We start from the raw sequence: 21,237 nt of genomic DNA, 5'->3' as shown, positions 1-21,237 counted from the left end.
AATGGGAGGAGGACACTTCACAGAAGAAGTCACAAATGAAACAAAGATATGGGAGGAAAAGTAGGTTATTACTATAGAAGCCAAGGGAAGAAAGAGTTTTAAGGAATTGGTTATCAGTAGTGTTAGGTACAACAGAAAGATCAGTGAGGATGAGGATTGGAAAAAACCCCATTAAACAAAGTTACCATTAAACTTGGTAACTAGAAGGTCACTGAAACTTTCAGAAAGAGAAGGTAATAGGAAAAGATGGAGGGAGTTAGAGGAGGAGGAGACAGAGAGACATATGCCTTGAGACAGACACACACAGAGAGACAGAGGAAGACAGAAGACAGAGAGAGGAGTGAGAGAGAAGGAGCAGAGACAGAAAGAAAGAGACAGAGAAAAAAGAGAGACAGAGATAGAGAGACAGACACACAGAGAAAGAAAAAGACAGAGAGAAAGACAGAGAGAGAGAGAGAGAGAGAGAGAGAGAGAGAGAGAGGAGAGAGAAGAGAAGAAAACAGAGAGACATATACTTTGAGACAGACACACATAATGAGACAGGGGAAGACAAAGAGAGGGGTGGGAGAGAGAGAGATGGAGCAGAGACAGAGAGAAAGAGATAGAAAAAAAAGACAGAGAGAGAAAAAGACAGAAAGAGAGAGAAAGAGAAAGAGAGAGGAGAGAGGAGAGAAGGAAGAAAGGAAGGAGAGAGAGGAAGGGAAGGGGATAAAAGAACAGAAAAAGAGAGGAAGAGGGAAGGAGAAAGAGGAGAGGAGAAGGAGAGGAGAGAGGGAGGGAAGGAAAGTTAAGTCAACAATGAAGCTCAAAGAAGTGAAGATGAAGAGTGAATGGGTGGAAATGATCCTATCATTTGTGTCATCGATATAATATTTTTTCAAAATATGACTACCTGATATACCTGATTGATATGTAAATTTCTTTCCTTAAAATATAAACTTAATCTAAACCCGTCATTTAAAATCAAAAGGAAATTAATGTTATACATACTTTGTCCAGCGTTTGCAGTTCCCCCGTGTCTGATCATTAAAGGTACCAAAGCTACAGTCTCTACAACCTTGCAAAAAAAAAGGGGAAACGGAGGTGGAAAAACATAAGTATTTTCATCATTTTAAGTTTTTTCTCTGATGTATAAACATCATAATGATTTTTAATGTTATAAAATACTATGTATCTATTCAACAGTTTTCAAAGCCCTGTGATTTGAAAAGGACTTTAAGTTTTCATTCTACTGACAAGCATTAAGGAGTTTCATGGGTATGAATATGTTTGAAAATACTGTGATATAGAATAAACGATAAATATTCAAATTATGATTTATCCTTATCTATTAGTATGCTTGACTCAGTCACTCTGATTGATGTGTCATTAAATGTTACATATAATAGGATCATAGGTTTAAAACTAGAAAAAAAAAACTTAGTGGTCATCTAAGTCCAGGCCCCTCACTTTCCAGATGAGGAAATTGAGGCCCAAGAAAATTAAATAGCAAGCCCAAGTTCATAAAAATAGTAAATGATACAGTCAACATTTGAATCCAGATCCCTCTGAATCCAAGCTTAGCATTCTTTTCATTCTACTATGCTGCTATTTAGTCTTGGAATAATTAACAAGTTTAGGATTTCTAATAGATTTTTAGGGAGGAAGAAGGCAGACCTACCTTTTCCTAGAAGTTCTTGACCTTGCTTGCAATCTGGTTGACACCTATTACATCCTACTCCGGAACAATGATACCCAGACATACAATCACACTCTGTATTACTTGTTGGAGTACATTCTCTCTTTGTTCTAAAAATACCTTTAAAAAAATCCAAATTCATTTGAAAATAGGACATAAATGCTTATTGACAAGTTCTATAATGAGACTTTTTCATCCTGCCTCCCACCTCCACCCCCATCAGTAGAATGTAAGGTCTGTGGGTCATAGATTGTTCTATTTTTGTTCCTGTATCTCTAGCACCTACCACAATGTCAAGCCTAGAAATGCTTGTTGAAGTGAAAGAAAACTATTCATATGATTGTTGTAATAAAGTTTCTCATGATTTTATTGCTAAATTAACTCTAAGACCATAATTCCTTCATTTTGGTTAATAGACACATATTCCCATAAACTGTGAAATGGCATTTCATCTGGAGTAGTCGTCTTTTTTTGAGTCAATATTATTTAATTTTTTCCCCCAAATACATATCAAAGCAATTTATAGCATTCATTTTACAAGATTTTGAGTTCCAAATTTTTCTCCCTCTACTTCCTTCTTCTGAGCATGGTAGGCAATTTGATACAGGTTATACATGTGCTATCATGTGAAACATATTTCCATATTAGTCACCGTTGTCAAGGAAGAAACAGATCGAGAAGATAAAAACCACGAAAAAGAATAAAGTAAAAAGTACAATTCAATCTGCAGTCAGAGTCCATCAGTTCTTTTTCTGGATGTGTGGAATAAACTTTCAGTAAAATGCTACTTCTCAGATTAAAAAACAACAACAACAACAAATTATCTTCATGAAATTGCCACTACAGTAATTTTTAAAATTTCTCAGTATATATAGTAAATAGCTCTCATGACATCTGAGAAATAGTGGGAATGGAGAAGAGGCTAGAAAATGGACACCAAATGGAGAACTTTGAATGTGGAGCATTGTATATACTGTCATTCCTGGTGGATGTGTTGCTCAGTTTTAGTGAATTTATTTTTAAAAATTTGTTGTCATAAGGGATAGTTCAATAGATAATATAAGAAGGAAAGATATGTTTGTAAGTGGAAATGACCTAAAAACACAAGATCATTTTAAATAATTTTTAAAATCATGGACATAGAAAGAGATTACAGCACAGGATCAAAGTTGATCACTTAGCTGAAATTGATCATACGTATTTATAGATCCATATAATTGCATGAAATCCTACCTTCACATCTCCTGCATATGTTACATGTCCTCTGTTCGCCAGCTGTACTAGAGAAACTATTTGGGGGACATGGGATGCAAGCTTGATTTTTGTTTTTTCCACAATCTGTACCATTCCAGAAAGTACCTAAGAGGGAAAAAAAAAGAAAGAAATCAAGAGATTCCTGTAATCATTGACATTTTACAATCTTCACTGCAGCATTCAAAAAAAATATTTAAAGACACAGGGGAAATAAAAATGCAGAAAATTTAAGGCTTCCCCAGTGCTATTGTGATAAGATAATTTTGAAATTTTTAATTTTGAAAAATTTAATGTGATCATTTTGGTTAGGAATTGACTGGCTTTTAAAACTAGCCCCTTCCATAAGCATGCTTTGGAAATAAGCATAGAACCAGGAAAAAATATATATATATAAATAAGGCAGAATTAAAATAGACTATATATGGCTACATTAGAACAGAATCACTACTTATCCTGATGATTAAATTCACTAAAAAGGGATAACTTCCAATAAAATTATATTCAAGATAAATCCAAGAAGTTCATTAAAATCAGGTAGGGTGGCCCTCAAATGAAGAATCAGAGAGTGATAGACACGAAAGTGTCCTTGGTTTTCATTCTTACCAGCTGGACAGCTGCCACAGGAACCCTGGACCAGAGTTACCCAGAGTAGTATAACAAGAGTTGATATCGCCTCCAGTCTATTGTAGCTGTTTACCATGATGGGGTCTTGAGAAAGGTGGTACTCAGACGGTCAGTTCCCACAGCACTCTAACTTATTGCCAGAATCTTCACTCGAAAAGAGGAACTTCCAGGTGATAAAACTAGATCATGTCTTGTGAACTAATTATCCATCCGGAAATTCATTGATTACCTACAAAAATCCACAGATGTCAACCCAGCCTCGTTCTGGAAAAACAACAGAAGGAGCTGCCCTCCCACAGGCAGATTCAGAAGAGCCTCTTTAAAGCTTGCCTGGGTTTTCCTTGAAATAGGTCCAGTTTCGGAGTTCCCTGGCAATAGCATCCAGAATTCAGTAATGATTTCTGCATCCTAGGACAAGACACATTTGGTCAATTGATCCATCCATCAACAATATTTCTTTTGTTTTAATTTTCAATAGTATTTTCTTTTCCAAATAAATGTTGTTTTCAACATTAAGACTATGTTCCAGATTTTTCTCCTTCCCTCCCTTACCTCTTCCTTCCCAGCAAGCCATCTGACATAGATTAAATATGAGAAATTCTTTGAAATATATTTCCATATTTGTCATCATCAGCAGTATTTTTTAAGGACTTACTAAGTGCCAGGTCCTATACAAAGCTCTGGAGATTCAAAGACTGAAGTGAAACAGTGCCTGCTCTCAAGAAACTTACATTCTATCAAGCAGAAGTTCCTGAATAAGACTTATCAATGACTTTTTAAAAAAGAAATTCAGATCCATTTCCTCTATATTGCTGATCATTAAAGTCTAGAATAAATAAACCAGAAGGTTAAATATCAATTAAAGTGATCATTTGCGAATAAGGCAGTGTCTCTGTGCTCAACCTGTTCTACTATTTCCTGTGCTCTTTGCACACGTGGATTTGTTCTGACATCTAGAGTAAAACAAAGGAAATATTAAGCAAGATAGATAATCTCTTCTATAACATCTATTTTATGTCAGACTCCCAAGACCTGATCAAAGAAGAATCCCTAAAAAATGATGAAGTGAGAAGGAAAGAGGAAGCCCTAGATGGTAAAAGATTGAGGAAGTTTTATCAAGAACAAACCTTTGGAAGTTTGGGGGCTGCATTCAGAAAGTTCAATTTCTCTTATCTTCAGGAACAGTGAGCATTTTTATAGCTGGTCCCTTCTACACCTCCCTCACAGCTTGGGTGACTCAGTCAGGGGGGTGGAGGGGAGGAGCTTCTTGGGAAATCCCCCATTGATTTTAATTAAATTTTATCAAGACCAAAGCTCACTGCCCCCAAAATCCCCTAGGGCACTTTATTACCCTAGCTGACAAGATCATTTCTTGGAAGCAATCTTTAGCTCTCTCAAAGGATTTTTCTTAGTTTCCCTGAGAAAATGAAGAATTTTGTCTCTTAAAAGAGTGTCTAACACCACATTTTACCCTGCCCTCAGAATATTTGAGACCACATAAAAACAATCACCCTGACCCCAATGCTCTTAAACTCTGTCCTGTCACATGACAGGGAACTTTGGGAATTTTGTAAGAAGAAAAAGAATGGCTTTCACAGTCAGAATTAGGCTAAAGCAATTTCCTATAAATGGAGGTCACAAATGTGTGGTACATACATAGGATTGCCCAATGAACACTAACATTACTCAGTAAATTTTCAGAGGCAACCTAGACTTATGATTTCATCAATATAGGAACTCCCAGTGTGAAAATTCCCTTTGATAAAACAGAAGGCAACCCATCTGTAGCTTCATGTCTTGGAGGGTTGCCTACAGCCCTGAGAGATTAAGTAAACTGCTCCAGATCACACAATTTGGATGTGTCAGAGATGGACCCTGAATTCTAGTTTTCCTGACTCCATAGGCCAACCTCCTTCTACTATTTCATCCTTATAAAATATTTATAGGAAACGATCATTTTATTATTTAATATTTTATTGTTATCTTTTGTTTTTATATCAACTTCATTTCCCAATGTCTCTTCCCTCCCCAACTCAGAGAACCTTACCTTGTAACACGCCTTTATTAAGTGCCTACTATGTGCTAAGGAGAAACCTACAAGGAACAAGTGGAAAAGTGAAATTTTCCATATTTTTTCATCTATATCTCAAAGGATCATGAAAAATGGGGATTTGGAGCTAGAACTCCTAATAGAAGGAAGATGGATGAATGGTTAGGAAAGAAAGAGAAACAGAGAGACACATACAGAAAGACTATGTTAAGTATTTATCATGCTAAACATTAAGGATACAAAAAAACAGGATAGTGTCTGCCCTCAAGGAGCTTATATTCTAACAGGAGAAGAGAAAAACATAAAAACATACACTAACTTCAACTCATTACTGAGCGATATTATACTAAGATCCTGGGGTTCATTTGTCCTATATAATATACAATATTAGTAATATAATACTTCAATAAAATTGCTGAATGTGCTTTGAAAGATAAATTCCCAAATATGTTATAAATTCTCAAGATATTTTGAATGGAACTTCTTTAATCTCTTTCAGCTGTACATTGCTGGTGATATATAGGGATGCTGATGATTTAAATGTAAATTTGTTTTCTATTTTGTGGATTTTCTGAATTTATTAATTAAATTAGTTTCTTGAGAATTCTTCTTTTTTAGATAGTGACTCCACTTATTTTTATGATTGTTGTTGTTCAGTCACGTCCAACTCTTTGTGACCCCATTTGGGTTTGGGTTTGTCAAAGATACTGGCAAAACTGTAATTAAAAGAATTATCAAATGTGTAATCTAGGAGAAAGAGAAAAGAGGGAGTAAAATGATAATTGTTGGGTTGAATGCCTAAATGTGGATGTGAAAGGACATTTAAACTAACGCTGGAGTTAGAGAGCAGGGTGGGGGGGAAGGACAGAGGAAGAGCCATTTTCTTCTCCGGCTCATTTTGTTACGCCATAGTCTCCCTGAACTGTTCTCCCTCTGTTTCCCTGCATTAGTTTCCCTAATTGTCCTGACTGAGTTTCCCTGAGTTTTTCTGCCTCGGTTTCCTTAACTGTTCTGCCTCAATCCCCTTAGTTGTAAAAACTCCCCTCTGGTCCATTAAGACTGAGGGCCACTGCTCTAAAGTTATAAATTGTTAATGTAAGACTCAAGATAAGGGGGAGATCAAACTTCCTGGCTCCTAACTCGTTCTGTCCTCAAGAATTTATGGCATTATCCCCCTCTAAATATTCCAAAAGATAAGACTAGCTCGGATATCTCATTGACATCTTTACTTCTGTTTATTCCGATATTCTGACTCTGGCTCCCAAATTTATGATCCAGAAACTTCCAGCTCTTTCCCATAAAAAACCTGGGATTCTCACATTCGGCACTGGATGCTTTGAGATGAGAGTCCTGTCCAGTCAGTCATACTCTCCAATTAATAAAATATTAAAAACTCTCTAATCTCTCTCTTGCCTCAGTTTCTCTGGCATTACAATTTAACACACGAGGAAACTGAGGCAAAGAGCTTAAGTGACTTGCCCAGGATTATACAAATAGTAAGTGTCTTTGGCCAGAATTGAGAATTCTTTGGAGCTCTTTATAAGCATTATATAAGCATTTGCAAAAAATGTTTATAAGCAATTTATAAAATTATGTTACAATAAAGGCGCCAGTCTGTATTGCTAGAAAGAATCTCCTTCAATAAAATCACAATTGTAGTTCTTACCCATATTAACAAAGCTAGTAAGATTTAGATTTTTCTATTTCTTAGAAGGATTGTTTTGCTCTCAAGAGAAAAGGGGGAACTTCCTTCTTCCCTTTCCCTGTGTTGGGTGGACTCCCTATATGAGTTAACTTCTGGAAGGACATGGATCAGATATGAATAGTCAAGAATGACTCACTGTGTCATTGGATACATTGAATGATTGAAATATCACCTAGAATAATGCCTCCATTCTTCCATATCAGGTATCAGGCAATCCCCCAGACGCTGTTCTCTACCTTTGCTTACCTTGGTCCAGACACTAACCCTCCCCTATTTCCTGCTTCCCTCCTGAGGAAATTAGCCCAATCAGCTTTGGAACTCCTGCTCTAAGAGGTGAGTGAGTGAATGCAAGTTCACCTAAGCCCTATAATTATTTCAAATCCCATCCATCCATCCATCCATCCACCCTAGACATTTTACCGCCTGTTCTGCTGCCTCACTTGTACTCTGCTCCTCTCCCCCTTCCTTCTCACTTTCCTACTCTTGGGCTGGAAATAGTAATTAAAGAATATGACCATTGCCTCTGGAAAGGGACCATCAAGGGGTTGTCTTTTCTATCAGTTTTCCATTCCTATATCTTTGTTTGATCACTACCATTTTTTATTTATACATTCACTTGTTTGTTCATTTATTTATATACACATGTGTGTGTACACGTTGTTATTGAGTCCTTTCAATAGTGTCCAACTCTTTGTGACCCCATTTGGGGTTTTCTTAGCAAAGATATTGGAGAGGTTTGCCATTGCCTTCTCATTTTATAGAGGAGGAAACTGGGGCAAATGGGATTAAGTGACTTTTGCAGGATCACACAGCTAGTAAATGTCTGAGGCTGAATTTGAACTCAAGTTTTCCTGACTCCAGAGCTGGTGCTCTATTCCTGTGCTACCTACCTGCTCACATATACATTTATATTTTACACACACACACACACACACACACACACATCACATTATTTCCCCCTATCATAGTTTAAATTTCTTGAGGACAGAAATTATAATTTTTGTATTTATACCCTAAATGCTACTTGGCACATAGTAGGCATTTAATAAATGTCCTCTCATGCATTTATTTATTCCTTCAAAAATTGTCTTTTTTAAATAACTAAAATGTAAGACAAGGAGGGGAGGGAAGTATCTAAGAAATCTTTTAGAAATTATTCTGACAGGTCATTTAGCATTTATCTAAAGATGCTATATCTCTTTATCTTTATCTTTCTATATCTGGAATATAAGCTTAATTAACAAAGTAAGCCCAAGTCAAGGCAGACAGATAGTTGGAACAGTTAGATGTCACAGTGGATAGAGCACTAGCCCTGGAGTCAGGAGGGCCTGAGTTCAAATGCAGACTCAGATATTTACCAGTTTTGTAACCCTGGACAAGTTACTTTACCTTTTTTGCCTCAATTTCCTCATCTGCAAAGTGAACTGAAGAAGGAAATGGCAGACCCCTCCAGTATCTTTGCCAAGAAAACCCAGAAAAATGACTGACAATAACATAGAGATGGTACATAAATTGACTAAGGAGATAAATGAAAAGCATGAGAAAAAATAAAGCTCAAATTCTTGTCATTTTATAAGGCTCTTTTCTCATTATCAATAAATCAAGAAGTATTTAGAAAGTTCTAAATGTTATCATCCAACGGAGAAACGAAGGCTCAAGATGTTGTGCCTTGCTCAAAGTCATAGACAGAATGAATTGTAGAAGTGAGAACCCAAGTCTTCTGACTTCTAGGAGTTTTTCATTTTCTCACCCTTAGCCAAGAATGGGAAGTCCAACAACAAGCTCTAAATTTGTTTACCAGATGGCATGCTGAAAATACATCTGTATTTTCTGTCCTAACAAATAATAGTCTCATAATCTAGTCCAAATACTTCCTTCTATTTTCTGTTTCTATTCTTACTAAAAAGTAATCTGAGGTTAAAAATAAAAAGAAAAGTCAACTTCACCAAAAAGGCACTGGAGACAAAAGGTTAAAGGCATGAGTGAAAAGTTCAAAACTTTAATTAAAAGGATCATCAAATGTATAATCCAAGAGAAAGAGAGGGAGTAAAATGGTGATTGGTGGCCTGAATTCCTAAATGTGGATGTGAAAGGACATTTAAACTAATGCTGGAGTTAAGGAGTAGGGAAGGACAGAAGAAGAACATGAAGGAAAAGGCAGCAGAAAAGAGTCCCATGATTCACAATGGTACTATTGAGTGTAGCTATAGAGAACTTGAGATTTTTGCAAGAAAATGGCTTCAAACAGAAACTCAAAGTCAGAATTAAATTTGTCACAGTTCCATCACTTACTAATCTGTAGACCTTGGATAAGTCAAAACCTTAAGGTGAGTTTACACACCGTCAGATTCTAAGATGACGGAAAGATAATGCTGAATTTTGGGAGGGGATGTGGGAAAACTGGGACATTGTTATTGTTTTGGGGAGTTGTGAAACAATCCAACCATTTTGAAGTATTTGGAACTTGCTCAAAAGTTACAAACTGTGATACCCTTTGATCCAGGTGTTACACTGGGATTATATCCCAAAGAGATTATAAAGAAAGGGAAAGGGACCTGTATGTCAGAATGTTTGGGACCCTTTGTAGTGGCTAGAAACTGAAACTGAATGGATGTCCAATTTGGAGAAAGGGGAATAAATTGTGGTATATAAAATTAAAATTACTGTTCTGTGAAATGACCAACAGGATGATTTCCAGAAAGGGCCTGGAGACTTAAAACTGATGCTGAGGGAAATGAGCAGGACCAGGAGATCTTATATACTTCAACAATATGATGAACCAGTTCGATGGATCAGGCCATCCCCAAACAGATCAACCAAATCATTTCTAATGGGCAGTTGAACTGAACACTATCTCGAAAAAGAACTTGGAATGACAAAACCATTTTAATTCCCAATCCCTAATTATGCACAAACCCATTTTTATTTCCTTCCAAAGCAATTGTACAATAACAGAGTCTGTTCTTTTTACACAAAAAATTTTTGGTCAAATTATCTTATTGTGTATCTAAGGATATTTTTATATTTAAATCACTGGTATCCTGCCATCAGGGGGGGGGTAAGAGGTGAAAAATTGGAACAAGAGGTTTCAATTGTTAATGCTTAAAGTTACCTATTATATATCCTGTAAATATAAGGCTATTAAATAAAAAAAAATTTAAAAAAAAAATAAAAAATAAATTTGTTTCCAGTTATCTAAATATCCTAGAAATAAAGTCTTTATCAGAAAAAAAAAAAAAAAAAAAGAGTGAGTGTCATTACAAGCTGGTAATAGCTGGTCAGGGGAGCCTTCAATCTGTTAGGGGGAAAGGAGGTTCCACAGTAACTGTAGACTTACAGTAACCAAAAGTTTTATATAGAAATGTTATTTTACTGAGAAAAACAACAAAAAGGATGAGTTCAGAGAAACTTGGGAAGATTTGTGTGAACCGATGCACAGCAAAGTAGAATCAAGAGAACAATTTACATAGGGAAGTAAAGGGGAAAAATATTAAAAGACATCAGAATTCTGCTCAGTGTTGATGATCAGTTGTGATTGCAGGAGGAAGAGAGGGAGGAAGGGAGGGAGGAAAGAAGGGAAGACAGGAAGGAAGGAAGGAAGGAAAGAAGAAAGGAAGGAAGGAAGGAGGGAAAAAGGAAAGAAAGAAAGAAAGAGAGGAAGGAAGGAAGGAAAGAAAGATAGGAAAGAAGGAAAGAAGGAAAGAAGGAAAGAAGGAAAGAAGGAAAGAAGGAAAGAAGGAAAGAAGGAAAGAAGGAAAGAAGGAAAGAAGGAAAGAAGGAAAGAAGGAAAGAAGGAAAGAAGGAAAGAAGGAAAGAAGGAAAGAAGGAAAGAAGGAAAGAAGGAAAGAGGAGAGGAGAGAGAGAGGAGAGGAGAGGAGAGGAGAGGAGAGGAGAGAGGAGAGGAGAGGAGAGGAGAGAGAGGAGAGGAGAGGAGAGGAGAGGAGAGATGGAGGATTGGAGGGAGGGAGGGAGGGAGGAAAGAAGGATTGGCCACATGTATCTGAATTACGGAGAGAGAGCTGGACTTCAGCTTTGCTGGTGGTAGGAAACTCTCTGGTCTCAATAAACTAAGTTTAGTGTAGGAGTGTTAAACCATAAATAACAGTACTGACTACTCCTTTAAAACTGTTTCAAAATCACCACCTAACCAAGCTGGCCTCATTCATACGTCATGCAAAATACTCCAACATCTCCGTGCTGACATTTAAGCATTCTGTTTTCATTTTGCTGAACTCGACTGACATTTTGTGGCTGAACTCTCTACATGTGACAGATCTGGTTTCCCAGAACTATATTTAGCTCACTTTTTTAGCTGAGCCAGAGACAGGAGCAAATGTAATTCTGGGCTAAAGGCTTATCTACCAAGGATGATTAGTCCCTAACTAGAGAACTGGCTGTTTCAGAACTGTTCTGATTAGAGACTGGGCTCCACTTTGCTAGATTATTGTTAGAGTTCATAGATCATAGAAATGCTGGGAGCCTTGTACCTTCTAGTCCAATGCTTTCATTTTACAGCTGAGGAAACTGAGGGCAAAGAGGGGTCATAATCAATGTGACTAATGTGGAAATGTGTTTAATATGATTGTACATCATATGATTGCTTGCCATCTTGGAGAGGGGAGAAGAAAGGGAAGGAGGGAAAAAAATTGGAACTTATAGAAGTGAATATTCAAAATTGTCTTTACATGTAATTGGAAAAAAATACTATAAGTGGGGGGAGGAAGAAAAGTTTTCTTTCTATCCACGTAAAATCATCCACTGAAACTTATTATATCCTTTGGGTTTAATTAAAATTATTCTGATCCCACTTATAACCACCTTTCAAAAGTTTGTAGACAATTATATTTTTTCTAAAATCTTCCCTTCTTTATTAAAAATAGAGAAATAAAAAAGAGGGGTGATACATAGCAGAGCTAGGAGATGAGATCAGATCTTCTGTCTCTAAATTCCAAGTTTTTTTTTTTCCCATTGGGCCTCACTGGCTTGCAATGGTACATTCTGTGTTCTTTCTTTTCTGGTCCATGAGTTAAGTTTGAATCCAAACACAAATTAAATAGCTAATTAATCACAAACATAATGTTACTTTGACTAGTCAACAAATAAAATTCTGCTGCTGGCATACAGTGAGGTCCTGATTAGTGTGGATAACAAATCCTGATTATGTGATGATCAACTGTAATAGACTTGGCTCTTTTCAACAATGAGGTAATACAAAGTAATTCCAATAGAGTTGGGGTGGAAAGAGCCATTCACATCCAGAGAGAATTATGAAGACTGAATGTGAATCGAAGCATAGTGTTTTCACCTTCTGTTGTTTCTTTGCTTGGCTTTTTTCTCTCATTTTCCCCCTTTTGATGATTTTTCTTGTGCAGCATGATAAATATGGACATGTGTTTAGAAGAATTGCATATTTAACCTATTGGATTGCTTGCTGTCTGGGGGAGAGAGAAGAGGAGTGGGGAGGGAGGGAGAAAAATTTGAAACACAAGGTTTTACAAGGGTGAATGTTGAAAACTATCTTTGCATATGTTGTTTCAATTTTTCTCAAATTTTTTATTAAAGCTTTTTAATTTTCAAAATAATTTTTCAACATTCATCCTTGCAAAACCTTGTGTTTCGGTTTTCTTCCCCTAGATAGCAAGTAATCCAATATATGTTAAACGTGGTAAAAATATGTCATAAAATATAAATATGCATACATAATTATACAATTAATTTGCTACACAAGAAAAATCAGATCAAAAAAGAAAAAATGAGAAAGAACATAAAATGCAAGCAAACAACAACAAAAAGTGTTAAAATAGTATGTTATGATCCACACTTGCCCCCATAGCCCTCTCTCTGGTATAGATGGCTCTCTCCATCACAAGTCCATTAAAACTGACCTAAATCATTTCATTGTTGAAAAGAGAATTGATCATCCATCAGAATTGGTCATCATATAATTTTGTTGTTGCTTTGTACAATGATCTCCTGCTTCTGCTCACTTCATTTAGCATCAGTTTATGTCAGTCTCTCCAGACTTCCCTGAAATCATCCTGCTGATTGTTTCTTGTAGAACAATAATATTCTACAACATTTATATACCATAATTTATTCAGCCATTCTCCAGCCCATGGGCATCCACTCAGTTTCCAGTTTCTTGCCACTACAAAAAGGGCTGCCACAAACATGCATATATTTTGAAAAATAAAAATATTATAAAACAACAACAACAATTCTGGGAGATAGATACTGTTATCACGATTTTACAATTGGGGAAAGAGAGGAAACAAAGAGTTAAGGCACAAATGTGCAGAGTCATAGAGCTAATAAACATCTGAGGCTGGATTTGAACTCAAATATAAGCTCCTTAAGAGCTAGACTGTCTGTATTTGTATTGCTGCCTAATACATAGTAAATATTTATAAATGTTTATTGCCTGCCTGCCTGAACCTTCTTACTTCTTCCAGCCAATCCTTATACAGCATGATTTCAAGGACTCTCATAATCTGTATGCCCTCCTCTGAATTGTCAATATTGTTGATGTCTTTCATAAAAATGTCAAGCCCAGAAGTGGACCCAATTGTTCTAGAGATTGCCCTTCCTTTTTAAAATATTAAATTATATTTATATAATAATTAATAAAATAACAATATATTCATATTAAATTAAACATTTTTTAAACCAGAAAAGAAATACAAAACAAAATAAAACAAAACAAAAGAGAACATTGTCATCAGGAAGGATTCAAAATAAATAATAATGAATTACTAGATGAAGCAAGTATATATATATATATATTATATATATATATGTATGTAGAAGAAATTATATTCATGAGTGTCCATCTTCTCTTAACTTCCTTGTAAATTGTTCTTTTGTTCTCTGCTGAGTACCTTTTTTATTTTATTCTTTTTTACCCTTTTCATTCTCCCCATCTCCCCCAAACAGGCTAGTAGTTAAGAAAGGATATATATATATATATATATATACACATATCCCACCTCCCTCTCCCCACTCCCCATTTCCCCCCTCCACATACACACACATATATCTTTCCCATCCCTGCTAACTCTCGCTTTAATTCTGCTCCTTAACTTGCCTTACTATTATTTAACTTTCCCCCACCCATGGATCCCTTCCTTGCCTTCTTCCCACATCCTTTACTTCCCTCTCCACTCACCCCTCCCCCCTTATTTCTTTATAGATTTTGGAGAGTGGTATATATGTAATGTTGCTTATTGAACCCATTCCCAATATGGATAAGTTTTCAGAACTAGGAACTCTCCTCCTTGCTCTAAACCTCTGTGTCTATTCTTCCTCAGCACCTCATTTGTAGAACATAAATTACTATTTTTATCTTTATTCTGTCTCAATCATTCTTTTGAACTACCTTACTTTGAAGACAATCTTAAACGTATGGTATACATTTTCCATGCTTAAAAAACAAAAACAGTATGTCCATATTAAGTTCCTTGAAATTGATCTTTGATATTGACTCTTATATGTTAAATTTTCTATTGAGTTCAGGTTTGGTTCATAAAAAGTCATGAAAATCTACAAGTTTGATGAATGTCCATTTTTTCTCTTTCAATATTATGGATCATTTCGCAGGATATAATATTTTTGGCCACAAGCCTAATTCTTTTTATTTTTGGTAAATATGATTCCAGGACCTGCAGGTCTTTTATTATGAGTGCTGCTAAGTCCTGCACAATTCGAATTGTAGTTCTAGCATATTTAAATTGTTTTTTTTTTCCCTTGTTTCTTGCAAATTCTTTTCTTTGATCTGGGAATTTCTTAATTTGGCAATAATATTCCTATGTGTCTTCCACAAAGGATCTCTTTGAGGTGGTGATTAGTGCTTTGAGATTGTACTTCTTAATGAAGTCTGAGGTCAGAGAAACTTTTTTGACTGCTGGGTCACACTGTTGATTCTTCTTAATTTTGACTAAAGACTGGAAATGGATTATCAAAGAGAAAAAAAATCATTCTTGAATTTTTAAAGAGGAGTCCAATCCTCCCCCATTTATATAAAATCCTCTCTAGATCTGACCATTCTTTGTAAGTTCTCTGTAAACATTTCTCTTTTATTTCTCTGCCAAACTCCTAGGGGAAAAAAAAACTGTCTATATTCCCTGCTTTCATTCCCTCTTTTTCTTAATTCTTTACAGTCTGGATTTTATCTTCAGAGCTCAAATGAAACTGCTCCCTCCAAAGTCACCAGCAAGTCACCTGATCTTTTGGACTTTTCTGCATCATTTGATGCTGTTGCCCATCCTCATCTTCTGGATACTTTCTCTTTTCTGGACTTTTGAAATACTGCTCTCTTGGTTCTCCTACTGTCTGATTGTCCCTTCTCAGACCCTTTGCTTAAGTGTCATCCATATGAAATCCCCTAACTGTGACTATATCCCAAGACTGTCCTGAATCCTACTCATCTTTCTCTTCCTCATCTTTCTCCTCCTCCTCCTTCTCCTCCTCTTCCTCTTCCTCCTCCTGTTGTACCAAATATAAACTCCTTAATTTGACATTAAGTCTTTCACAACTTGGTCCCAAGATACCTTCCAACTTTGTTTCATATTATTCCCCTTGGGCACTCCCTAATCCAGTAAAACTGGCTTTTATTGTCCCTCACATATCACACTCTCCCATCTCACACCTTTTCAAATACTACTTACATCTCTGGCTTGAAATTCACTGTCTTCTCACCTCTACCTGAGAATTCTTAGTCTCTTTCAATTCTCAACTCATGCCATTTTTTCTGATTAGTGTATTCTGTTTCCATCACCCCCTGCTGTACAATTATTTATTTTGTATGTGTACCTATAATATGTACATGTTCCATCCCACACTAGAATAAAAGTTTCTCAAGAGCAGGCAGTATTTTTACTTTTGTCTCTGTAGTCCCAGCACCTAGTATAATGCCTGACACACAGTAAGCATTAAATGATTAAATATTCATTTGTTGATTGAATAATTGTATCACTTTTAAAATATAGAAGAAAGTCACATACTCAGATATTCCCTGGCTGGTTTCAGTTCTTAGAGCACAGATATTCTCTACTTGCTTTCAATCCAATCACATCATGTTTGGTACATGTCAAGTAATTTAAGGTGATGATTAACAGTTTTTAATTGGCTTCAATTAGACCACCTGATAATTCAGGAGTTCTGAGGCAAAACGGAGTGTGGGTACAAAAGTGCCATCCACCAATATCCTATTCTCTTTTCTCAGAGAGAGGAGAGTTATTTTGAGTTTCTAGATCAGGAAGGGACAGCTGGCCAAATTTCCCCCACCTCGTGGCTGTGAGGACATGTCCCTCCTGTTCTTTGTGTTTATTCTTTCCAGATTTCAAGAACCCAGAAAACCTGGCAAGTTTGTGATTAGTCAGAGGTGCCATCAGAATCCCAACAGTGATCAGAGTTAGAAGAAGCCATAGAAGTAGGAAAGTGACCCCTCAGCATAAGATGACCTTGCCTGGGCAATCTGGGCATTTCAAGGCCTGAAAAGATTGCAGGGTAGCCCCTGAGTTAGGTCCAGGTAAGAAGGAGTTAGCTCAGCAGCCATATGACTAGCTTGATCCAGGCCAGCAGCAGACTGACCCATCCAGCTGCTGCATTGTGCCTTTTGGGAAACCGGCCCAGCTGGGCAACTTTTCCCTCCAACGACCACTTCCCAATAGCAAATTTTCAAAGGACCCTCCAGAGAAAGAAGAGGCATGGAGACCCTACAGTTATGGAGTTATGAACTGCCTTAACCACATGTGCTCCCTACACAAGTGCCTTACTATCATGGTATCTTATATTCCTGCCCACTCTTTTACCCCCATCTCCATGGACTCTGTATATTTGTGGGCAATTAGACCCCAGAGTTTAGGGGGAAATATTTTGTAACTATGTCTTTTTAAAAATTTTAAATTATTATTATTATTTTTTTTTTTTTTTTGCCATGTCATTTAAGTAAATGCCTTTGTTAAAGAGCTGAAGCTACTGGTTAACTATTGAGAAGAAGCAGACTTGCAGAAGCTCATAAGCTACAGTGCTTGCAGCATAATCACTCTTATCTCTAGAATCCTGAGATTAGTAGCAAGAGTCTCCCTAGGAGCTTGCCCTAGTAGTATTAGTTCAAATTAAAGGAATGAGCCCAGAGGGATTGACATATATGTGTTTTTTTAAATTATAATCTATCAATATACAAATTTTTGTAGCATTTCCTACTCATTGTGAAAATTTAAACAACTATAAAGATTAGATATAATTAAAAAGAGATCATTTGAGTCAAAGGATATGAAAATTCATAAAATTATGAAAAAAGTAAACATTTGAAGTAATGTTCAATCTTATTAATAAAAAGAAATATAAATTAAAACAATAATAACTATAAATTCTTGCCTGTTAAGATGACAAAAAAATTATAAATTCAAGTGTTGGTAAGGCTGTGGAGAGATAGGTATAATCATAATGCTATGGTAGAATTATAAATTGAGTTGTTGTTTTTTTTTGAAAACATGTAACAAAACTGGAGATAACCTTTAAACTTGGTAAAAACCACAATTTAGAATTTGTCCTAAAAATACTTAAATAGAGGAAAAGGAAGCTCTTTGTACAAAGATATTTATAACTATGTTGTTAAAACACAGCTATATCGGCTGGAAACAACCTAAATGCCCAGTGATTGAATAATGGCTAAACAGGACTGCAAATATCAACTCCATGGAATAAAATAAATAATACATTAAAAATGGCAAGGACAAAGGATATACAAACATATTTTAAAGAATATATAAGACAGAGAACAAAAAATAGAAGTAGGAATATGGTGTATATATATAGAATAGTGATGGAAAATATGTATGTGTATGAGCCTCTGTGTCTATATGAATATAAACAGACATATATGTCTATTTCATAAGTCATTATAAAATTAACTAGAGAAGAAATAAGATTTCTTCCAAGAAAACTCAAAATAGGGTCAAATGATTCAGACATGATTGAAAAATGGCTGAGCAATAACAATAAATGGTGGGAATCACTTCACCATAAGAAATGAATTTGATAGAGACACAAAAACATGTGAAGATTTGTACAAACTGAAATAGAGTGTTATAAGCAGTAGAAGAACAATTTGCTGATGGCAACAACAATAATAGGAACAATAACAACTTTGAAAGACCTCAGGAATTGGACCAAAGCAACCTGGTAGAATGGGTTGAGGGCTGGTCTAGAAGTCAGAACAAGCCACGATTCAACTTTTTCTGCAGGCTTGGCTCTAGGATCCTAGCTGAGTCATTTCACTACTTAATTGTCTAGATCAGTGGGATCAAACCCAATTTAAAACACTAATCCCTAAATAAGGATCACTGCCAGCTCCATATAGATTTAGTTTTCAAACTAAATATCATCAATGTTTGACTGTCTTTATATTTTGTTAAATATTTCCCACTGGCATTTTAATCCAGTTTAGACTGCTCTCAGGAAGGCTGTGGGCTGCATGCGGTGGCTGGTTTTTGACACTTTTGCTCCCACACAACTTTCTAAAACCCTAAGTTGAGAAGGTACCTACTACCTGCATTGGTAGATGCAGCTTCCTTGGGTCCAGAACTTCTCCATATCTTGGGGAAAGCTCTTCCTTGGTGTCTTATATCATCAGCCAGGCTGAACCAGATCCTCAACCCTCCAGTTCCTTTTTCTATTATATATGTATATATATATTCACACACACACACATATATCCATATACAATATACACACATAATATATGTATATGTATATATGTATACATATATATGCATATGTATTATATATATAATAGACAAAGGAACTGTAGGGTTAAGGATCTAGTTATATATATGTATATGTATAATCTATAACCTCATAATCAGTATAATATGAAAGTTTAATTCAATAAGACACAGATGAACTTTCTATGTATAAAAAGTATACATATTAAGATCAGTCAAGAGCCAAGAAGACAAAATGGACCTGGTTTCAGAATCTGGAGATCTGAATTCCACCTTTTGACACATACAGGGAAGGTCATTGAGCCTTTCAATGTTCATTCTCAAAAGACTAGATTGATTAATTAGGTATACTTTGAATCAGGGCTACAATGCACAGAGCATTAGACTTGAAATTGGGGAAGACTCATCTTCCTGAGTTCAAATACTAGTTTTGTGACCCTGGTCAAGTTACTTACTCCTGTTTGCCTCAGTTTCTCCATATGTCAAATGAGCTGGAGAAGGAAATGACCAACCACTCCAGTATCTTTACTAAGAAAACCCCAAATGGGGTCACAAAGAGGTATATATGAATGAAACGACTGAACATAGTATAGTGTGTATGTATATATATATATATATATATATATGTAGAAAAGTTAAACTCTGAGAAGTCAGAAACCCAACATCATCTAAGTTTTCTTTTCCATTTCTTCTTCAGTTCATTTTATAGATCAGAGAAACTGAGGCAATCAGGGTTAAGTGACTCAGGTCTTCCTGACTTCAGACCCACTGGACCACCTAACTACCAATAAGAGCCTTAGAGATCTGCTAAGGGAGTTGCTCATGGGAAGATGAAGTGGAAAAGTTATTTATTAGGGAATACTTCATGAAGGAGAGTTTTGAGTTGGGTTTCAAAGCAAGGGCCAAAATCCAATAGAGAGCATGCTGTAGAGACATGTCCACAGAATACGTCAAAGACTAGAATGGTGAGGGCCAGAACTGGAAGAGACTGTGGATGTCATATCCTCTCGTCTTATAGCTGAGAAGGCCAAAGTCCAGAGAAAGGAGGGACAGGTCCAGATTCCCATCTGCTAAGTGCTTGAGGACACCTTTAAAGAAAGGTTTCCCTGACCCCCAAATTCAACCCTATCCATTAAAGTTGCCTAATGAGCAGTTGAATGCTCAGTCTCCTCATTATGGGGAAGGAGAGAAGGATACAAGCAGATCTAGCCATTAAAGAAAATTAGTGATATGAGAGTAAGATTAGAGAGGGGAAAAGAAGGCATTAGAACTCTCCATTATAAGTAAATTTTAAAAGCCCCATTTAATTTCCACAGAGGCATAGTGAAACTTAATAAAGATGTGGTTGAAGAGCTGTTAGGTCAGAAATGTAGAGACAAGTGTCAAAAATCTCACTTAGTTTCATTTATTTGAATGAATACCCAGAACCTGAAAGTCAGGTTATGACCAAAAAAAAAGGTTATGAATGGTATTATATTTTTATGCCAGGTCTGACATGTGATGCTTTATCTGGTTATCTGCCTGGCACTGGAATAAGAAATTAAATATTCTTACCTAGTCAGCTTTCTTTTAGAGAGATACCAAAAAATTTGACATTTTACATATGAGAGAAGTCAGAAGACACAGGTTGTGATCTTAGCTTATCATATTGTCATCCTGTAGACTGAGATTGTCAAAATAAAAGATCCAGAAAGTTCTTTTCTACTTTTCACAGTCCATGATCCCATAAAGCTTCTTGAAGGCAGATGGTTACAGAATCAGAGAATTCTGAGCCAAAAAGAGACATTAGGGATTACCTTTCATAGGTTCCAATTGTGGTTTTAAATCTTCTTTGGCTCCCATCATTTAAAGGTGAGAACTTGAATCTCACAAAGCTCCTATGATGTAACATAGATCCTGCTAGAGGCGTTACTATCCCTATTTATTTATTTAGCTGAGGCAATTAGGGTCCGGTGAGTTGCCTACGGTCACACAGCTAGGAAGCATTAAGTGTTTGAACAAATTTGAACTCAGATCCTCCTGACTTGAGGAGTCAGGTACTCTATTCACTGTGCCATCTAGCTGTCCCTATTATCCCTATTTTTACAGATGAGTAACTGAGCTCCTAAGGGTACTTCAGAACTTGACCAAACTGCAACTCCACTAAGATATAGGATTTGAACACTCACTCAAAATATAAATTAAAATACCTCAATTCTAT

General features: G+C 36.1%; 1 protein-coding gene across 2 annotated transcripts in view; it reads right to left on the bottom strand.

The window, feature by feature from the left end:
* TNFRSF9 (TNF receptor superfamily member 9) overlaps positions 1-20,920 on the bottom strand; it is a 31,357-nt gene extending 10,437 nt beyond the window's left edge. Inside the window, exons 1-5 of one of the 2 annotated variants that reach the window (XM_031962936.1) lie at positions 20,834-20,920; positions 3,536-3,964; positions 2,912-3,037; positions 1,661-1,798; positions 991-1,057 (exon numbers count right to left, since the gene is read on the bottom strand). In XM_031962936.1, coding sequence (XP_031818796.1) covers positions 991-1,057; positions 1,661-1,798; positions 2,912-3,037; positions 3,536-3,632 — 428 coding nt within the window. In that variant the 5' untranslated portion in view covers positions 3,633-3,964; positions 20,834-20,920. Of the gene's footprint in view, positions 1-990; positions 1,058-1,660; positions 1,799-2,911; positions 3,038-3,535; positions 3,965-4,683; positions 4,748-20,833 lie in introns of those variants that run through there. The other variant, XM_003765221.3, reaches the window with a different exon arrangement.
* Positions 20,921-21,237: the final 317 nt, after the last annotated feature.

This window comes from Sarcophilus harrisii, chromosome 3, assembly GCF_902635505.1.
Source record: "Sarcophilus harrisii chromosome 3, mSarHar1.11, whole genome shotgun sequence".
Lineage (NCBI taxonomy): Eukaryota > Metazoa > Chordata > Mammalia > Dasyuromorphia > Dasyuridae > Sarcophilus > Sarcophilus harrisii.
This window is presented reverse-complemented; position numbering and strand designations above follow the sequence as displayed.